Below are 7,216 nucleotides of genomic sequence, written 5' to 3' on the forward strand. Positions count from 1 at the left end.
ATTTTCATTCGTTTGCATTGGATTTCTTTCATCTCCATCTATTTGGTTTCCTTTTTCTTTTTCTTTTTTTGTTTTTTGTTTTTCTTTGTTTCTTTATCGATTTGCATCGGTTTCTTTTTTTCAACACATGTCAACTTTTTTCAATGGACATTCAACAATTTTCGCATACATCAAAACTATATTTATATCAAGTTTAACATTTTCAAATACATGATTAACATTTTCTTGAAAAGTTATTTTTTATCTCTACATTTCTCCATACACATTGTACATTTCGGGTATATATATATTATAAATTTTATTAATATACAAAAAAAATCGAATACAAGAATTGTTTTTTAATAAACAATGCATATTTTTCGTATACGTTAGGAACTTTTCATACATGTTAAATATTTTTTAAATATATAATCAACTTTTGAAATATATGTTTTTTGATGTCTACTCTTATTTAATGTACTTTGTACATTTTTGTATACACCAGTACATAATCAACATTTTTTCAACAAGCATATTTTTGTATATATGATAAACATTTTCCTATATCCATTTAACATTTTTCAAATGCTTTATTAAGATTTTTCAAATAATTTAGTAAGATCTTTTTTAATGCTTGATTAACATTTTTTAAATACATGATCGACTTTCTTTGTACACGTTATATATTTTTGTCTACATTTTTTGTATACATGAGAAACATTTTCTCTATACACATTCAATATTTTTCAAATGTTTGGTTAACATTTTTGAAATGTTTTATGCAAATTGTTTTTCGTAATACATATATTAGAATATTTGGAAGTATAAGTAAAAGTAAAAAAATAAAGAATAAGCGTGAAAAAAAATTTGGTACCCATGTTAACCCGTTTCGGAGAGGGCCAGAAGATGAAGGAGGAGCCCACGAGGCACCAGGGCGCGCCTAGGGGGGTAGGCGCGCTTGGTGGATCATGGGGCCCACGTTCACCCGTTTGACATAATTTCGCCTCTATAAATTCTCTAAAATCGGAACCAACATAGAGCCACCCAAAATATTTTTACTGCCGCCGCAAGTTCCTGCTCTCGAGAGATCCCATCTGAAGGCCTTTTCCCACACTCTGCCAAAGGGGGAATCAATCACGGAGGGACTCTACATCAACCTTGTTGCCCTTCCGGTGATATGTTAGTTGTTTATCACAGACCTACGGGTCCATAGTTAGTAGCTAGATGGCTTCTTCTCTCTTTTTAATCTTCAATTCGATGTTCTCCTCGATGTTGTTGGAGTTCTATTCGATGTAATCACTTTTTGCGGTGTGTTCGTTGGGATCTGATGAATTGTGAGTTTATCATCAGATTATCCATCAATATTATTTGAGTCTTCTCTGAACTCTTTTATGTATGATTATTATAGCTTTGTACTTCTCTCCGATCGGTTGATCTGCTTTGGACAACTAGATTGATTTTTCTTGCAATGGAAGAGGTGCTTTGTGATGGTTAGATCTTGCGGTGCTCAATCCCAGTGATAGAAAGGGCGGTACACGTATTTGTATCGTTGCCATTAAGAATAAAAGGATGGAGTTTATTTATGCGTGAGTTTACTTTGTCTACATCATGTCATCTTGCTTAAGGCGTTACTCTGTTCTTTATAAACTTAATACTCTAGATGCATGCTGGATAACAGTCGACTTGTAGATGCAGGCAGGACTCGGTCTACTTGTCTCGGACGTGATGCCTATATACATGAACATTGTCTTGGATATCGTCATGATTATTCATTTTTCTATCAGTTGACCAGCATTAATTCATTTACCCACCGTATGCTATTTTCAAGAGAGAAGTCTCTAGTGAAAACTATGACCCTCGGGTCTATTTTTATCATATATTAAAATCCAAAAATACCTTGCTGCATTTTTTCTTTACTTTATTTATTTTGTGTTTTATTTATCTATCTATCACTACAAAATTTAATCTCTGCAAATAACCGTCGAGGGATTGACAACCCCTTGTTGGCGTTGGGTGCAAGAATTTTTTATTTTGTATGCATGTACTGCTAACGAGTTGTTGCGTGGTTTTCCTACTGGATTGATAACCTTGGTTCTTAACTGAGGAAAATATTTATCTCCACTGTACTGCATCATCCCCTCCTCTTAGGGAAAATCTCAATGCAGCTCACAGGTAGCAATTAACACGAGTAATACAAGAATCACGAAGAGACATAAGGTGTCTAATCTCCATAATAAGCGACGAGTAGACCGATCTATCAACCTCTTTGGCTTGGAATCAACTTCACGACAACAATTGAATCCATCTCTTTCGCCATTTGGTTTAATTTACAATCAATTAACCACGATTTCCAAAACCCAACTCTCATGGACGGGATCTCTGCGGGTGGTAACTACCTCAACAAGCCGGCGGACAAGCTCTTCATTTGGTTCTGGCTGAAGGGCGTCGACGCGGTATGAGCATGCTAGCCGTCGACTTTGCCACCTAGCCGCTTCGCACTGGCGTTGCTGGGGTGGCGTTGCAACATGGCCGAGGGAGGGGTGTTTGGTGATGGCTGACGAGGAGTGGCCGAGAGAGGGCCCCTAGCGAGCCGGGGCGACAGCGGCAGCAAGACCGATTCCAATTAGCATTGGCGACCATAGTACAATGGTCACCACATAGAGATAGGGGGAGAGAGAAGGGGGTTTTATTTATTTATTTATTTCATGGGTGCCCAGTAATCGGCCAATGCGGTCAAAACCACTTGACTAATTCAAAATTGAGACCAGGGTTGATTTTTGAACCGCATGGTTAGTGCGGGGTGTATGTCGGCCGGTTTGAAGTTGAAGTTAAGTTTTAAACCGAGTGGTTAGTTCAGTGTTGAAATGTAGACTTCTCTCACATATAAACGACATGGAACTATGTTTAAAAAAACACTCAGAACTAAGTGACATTGTTTTAAATCACGAACAATTTTCGTATTCATGAACATTTTTTATGTAATTGTGAACATTTTTCAAATTTGCGAAATTTTGTACAAATTCATGAACATTTTTCAAATTCATGAACATTTTTCAAATTCATGAAATTTTATTCTTAAATTTGCACTTTAAAAAAATATGAACATTTGTTTGAAACTCGTGAACATTTTTTTTGAATCAACGCACATTTTTTGAATCGACAATCATTTTTTGGGGGGAACAATTTTTTAAAATTCATGAACTTTATGAACATTTTTGTGTGAGCAAGAACATTTATTTTAATTCATGAACATTCTTTGAACCAGCATACATTTTTTAATCAATGTACTTTTCTGTAATTCACGAAAAGTTTTTTATTATTGTGAACTTTTTTTAAAAAAATCATGATTTTTCTTGAATCGGCGAACATTTGTTCCAAATCATGATATTTTCAATTCATGAACACTTTGTCAAACTGCTATCATTTTTTCTAATTCGGCGAATATTTTCTGAATTTGAGAACAATTGTTCAAACTCGTGACCTTTTTTTTAATATTCATTTTTTTTTGGAATCCCTGCCATTATTGGAAATTCGGAACTGTTTTCAAATCCCGAACAATATTAAAGAAGAAACAAAAAACCCAAAAATAACAAAAGAAATAAGAAACACAGGGGCGCCCCTCCCCCATATGGGCCAGCCCAAAAGCACGCGCAGAGAGCTCCCCGCGCTTTGGGTTGGGCCATGTGCGGGTGGGGCGTTTCAGTTCTTTTTTCATCCTTTGTTGTTTCTTTTTTAACTTCGAACAATGTTCAAGATTTTCAAGAAAAAATTCATGAAATTTATAAATCTTCAAGAATTATAAGAAATGTTCTGAATTTCGAAAATGTTTCAGGGATTTAAAAAAACGTTCCAAATTTCAGTTACATGATTTCAAAAATGTTCTAGATTACAAAACATGTTTACAAATATGAAAAAAGATGTTCGTTTTAAGGTGTTCATGGATTTGAAGAAAGTTTGGAATTCCAAAAAAGGTTCCCGGATTTGGGAAAAAAATTCCTGAATTCCAAAATTATGGAATCTCCAAATTACAGCCGGATTTCAAAGTTTCCAGTAGCCAAACTGCAATTAAAGCAACTGTTGTTATAAAATGAAGGATGAAGGTTAAATGAACAAGAAGGTGATGCTTTCAGTTGGCCTTCAACGACTTATGTACAACATTCAATCAACAGGTTTTCTGACGATTCAATATGTAAACAGATTTACTATACATAAAACACACGGTCATGGCCAGCCCCCCTCAAGAAATCTCGCCTGGATAAATGCAAAAATCTAATAATAACAAGGTCGACGAGGAGTGACCGAACGAGGAAGACCGGTCTCAAATAAAAAGAGTTTCCAACGCCATCGAATATAACATGACAAAGCAGGGTAAACACAACCTTAGTCAGAAGTTCAACAGGAAGAGAAAAACATGACCTTGGTCAGCATAACAGACTTTTCTTAGCTTACTGGTCAGTGGTCACTACAGTAGGTGCAATATGAACTGCGCTTTGTACTTGAGGTCTACCTTACAGCGCATTAAACAAGGCAACTTTTGCGCACTCAAGGGTGTTAGTTTTATCCAATAACAACATGTTGCTCTAAAGGAAGGAATGCACATCAACACTGAGAGGTTGTTTACTTGGGGAAGTGGATTTCCACAGCTGAGCACATCTCGCTGTTGATTTTGTTCCTGACCGAAATCTTCTGCTTGCTTGTCCATGGGTATCTCGATGGCTTTCGAACCATGTGCTGGCATATCTTGCACACCGGCCTGTTATGCAAGTAGATGTTCTCAAGATTCACCGCTGCTTCCATGATACTTTTTATGTAACTCATAAACTTCTCTTCTGTCTGAAACCCAAAAATCCTGAGCACAGCCAAGCTGTGGTGCTTGAAACCAGATGCAGATCCGACACATTCTAATCCACTATCCTTCGGCTCCTCGCTATACGAATACTTCTTCCTCTCCTCTTCATCCAGTATTGTATCACAGAAATGATCCCACACCTGCATGTAATCGTACAAAATATACATTTTGGCAAGGTAAGAAGAAGCATTTTTTGTGATTTACTTATTTAATTTGGTCCAGAAAGTTTAAACTCTGATGAAATGAGACTACACTTCCGCAGCTTGAATGTAACATGAGCATGCATGGGATGTAAACAAAAGAGGTCTGAGATTAGGTACAAAGACTTTACTCTGATGCATAGCTCCTTAAGGGAAGGTGCGCCTTGGAGAATGAACATTGTCCAAGTCAGATCACACTCTTCTGAAATGTTAAGCAAACTAACAATCTGTAGTTTGTGGAACACATTGGATAATTCTCTTGGCGCCTCAGGTTTAATCCAAATCTGCAAAGAAACAAAGAGATAGAAAAAAGATTAGAGCCTCACAATGACATGATCAAGGAAAATAACATGCATCATCAAAAAGAATATACAACCTGTACTAACCTTCTCGCTTTCAAAGTTCAAATGCAGGTCCCTAATGGTGACTTTGCCAAGAAACTCACTTAATTTGAGCATCTTGTGGTATGAAAGAGCCGTATTACTGATGCTCACACTCTTGAGCAGTGGGACATAACCAAAAGACAACGGATCATGCTGAGTGATCCAATCAGAAAATGTCAGAACAGTGAGCTTTGGTAGCCACTTCAGATCAACCCGCTCAAATTCGCTGTCGACAATCTCAAGTTCACTGAGTTGCGGGTGTTCCAATTCTAGGAAAGACAACTTGCCCATGTCACAGTTTAGCAAGTGGAGGAACTCTAATCGCTTGCATGTACTGACAATTTCAGGTAACTCTGATTCAGCTAGCCTCAAATTCTGTAGCTTGAGGCCTGTGAGAGCATTGAATGCGTTGGGACAAGTGTAAAAAAATGACATGAACTTCCTTCCGTAGTAGAGCAAATCTTTATCGGTGCACTGTGTAACTTCCTTCTTCGTCATGACTGTGAATTCAGCCATACCAACATTCTGTGTTACAATGGTATCGGTAACAGCCTGGCCGATGTAAACACAGTCATCTCCCAAGTAGAATTCCATGCGCAGTAGTCGAATGGTGTATAGATTTGTACAGCTCCTATTTCCCAATATGCTGTTAGTTGCTTCAATCATGGTGGAATTGGGATGAGCATCAAAGCAGGGTAAGTTCGACTTGGGAAGCTTGCGCTTAAAGGAATCGACTGTTATGACGATTTTGGAGAGCATGGCAGGGACCTCCTTCCACCGGTTGGAGAGGACACTGGTTCGTGCGACATCAGCAATGTCAAGACGTTCGACAATGTTGAGCAGGATATCATCGGGCAAATTGCTCAGCCAATCATGTCCATATTCTTCCTGAACCAAGCAAGGAAATAAAAGAGTTCATTTTTTGTTACAGCCTCATAGTTGCAATTTTGGTATTTTCCACATGCAAAGATAGATTTCTTATAGTTTCCAGCCAAAAGATACAATTTCGATATCTTCCAGAAACAAATATACATTAAAAAAAACACACAATGATGCATTTTTTGTAAATTTCCAGATGCAAAGATATATTTTATGATTCATGGTTTTTCATTTCAATATTTTCCACAAACGAAGATAGAAAATTTATAATTTCCAGCAAAGAAATGTAATTTCGGTATTTTTATACCAAACACGAACAGATTGTTCCAACTTGTTTTTCTTGTACAGTCTAGCGAAAGGAAAAGGTAATAAAGAGGAGAATGAACTCACTAGCAGCCAGTCCTTTGCGGGTGGTTTGGCCGTCGATCTGGCAGCCGGTCGCCGGGGATAGGTGTAGGCCATCGCCGAAAGGGTTCTCAGATGTCCGAGGGGAGCTGCTGATCTCCGATAACTGGCGGGGATATATATAGCTGCTGGGTTCCCGACACCAATGGAAACTCTCGTTTAAATACTGATGAAAATTCTATTCTATATCCAAAAGGGAAGAACGAATTCGAAAGAGCACCTGATTCTGATTGTAGCCCGGGAAGGACTGCTTCGATTGCGGACAGCGGCTCGGAGTGGAGCCGCTAGATTGCTTCGATTGCCGGTCGCAGCTCGGAAAGGAGCTGCTGCTGCTGCTGCTGCTTCGATTGGGGGCTGCAGCTCGCAAAGGGGGAGCTGCTTATTTGGGCGCCTCTTCTCAAGCACCGGTGGATCCACATTCGAGGCATCCGACGGCGACGGCGACGGCGACAGCGAGAGAGTGGAGATCGGCGCACGGCAGGCGGCGGCGCATTACTGACACCCGATCCCGTTTCCTCTCT

The 7,216-nt window shown here is 38.7% G+C and overlaps 1 protein-coding gene across 2 annotated transcripts; it reads right to left on the reverse strand.

The window, feature by feature from the left end:
* Window positions 1-4,297: 4,297 nt before the first annotated feature.
* LOC123140013 (uncharacterized) lies at window positions 4,298-7,210 on the reverse strand. Of its 2 annotated transcripts, none has more exons than XM_044559744.1 (5): window positions 6,916-7,210; window positions 6,681-6,820; window positions 5,415-6,299; window positions 5,160-5,312; window positions 4,298-4,968 (listed from the first exon to the last, which is right to left on the reverse strand). In XM_044559744.1, exons 2-5 carry the CDS (start codon window positions 6,750-6,752, stop codon window positions 4,597-4,599), a joined length of 1,482 nt encoding a protein of 493 aa, XP_044415679.1. In that variant the 5' UTR covers window positions 6,753-6,820; window positions 6,916-7,210; the 3' UTR covers window positions 4,298-4,596. The 2 variants fall into 2 exon arrangements, with proteins under 2 accessions (XP_044415679.1, XP_044415680.1); XM_044559745.1 differs by having other exon boundaries at window positions 6,681-6,823.
* Window positions 7,211-7,216: the final 6 nt, after the last annotated feature.

The sequence above is a fragment of the Triticum aestivum genome, chromosome 6B (assembly GCF_018294505.1).
Source record: "Triticum aestivum cultivar Chinese Spring chromosome 6B, IWGSC CS RefSeq v2.1, whole genome shotgun sequence".
Taxonomy (NCBI): Eukaryota; Viridiplantae; Streptophyta; class Magnoliopsida; order Poales; family Poaceae; genus Triticum; species Triticum aestivum.

Excerpts from the sequence above, each read along its gene's own strand:
- LOC123140013 (XM_044559744.1), bottom strand. The coding sequence starts at position 6,752 with ATGGCCTACACCTATCCCCGGCGACCGGCTGCCAGATCGACGGCCAAA. Across the intron at positions 6,300-6,680 it reads CCGCAAAGGACTGGCTGCTA|GAAGAATATGGACATGATTG; the intron begins GTGAGTTCATTC and ends TGCTTGGTTCAG. Across the intron at positions 5,313-5,414 it reads TGAACTTTGAAAGCGAGAAG|ATTTGGATTAAACCTGAGGC; the intron begins GTTAGTACAGGT and ends GTTTCTTTGCAG.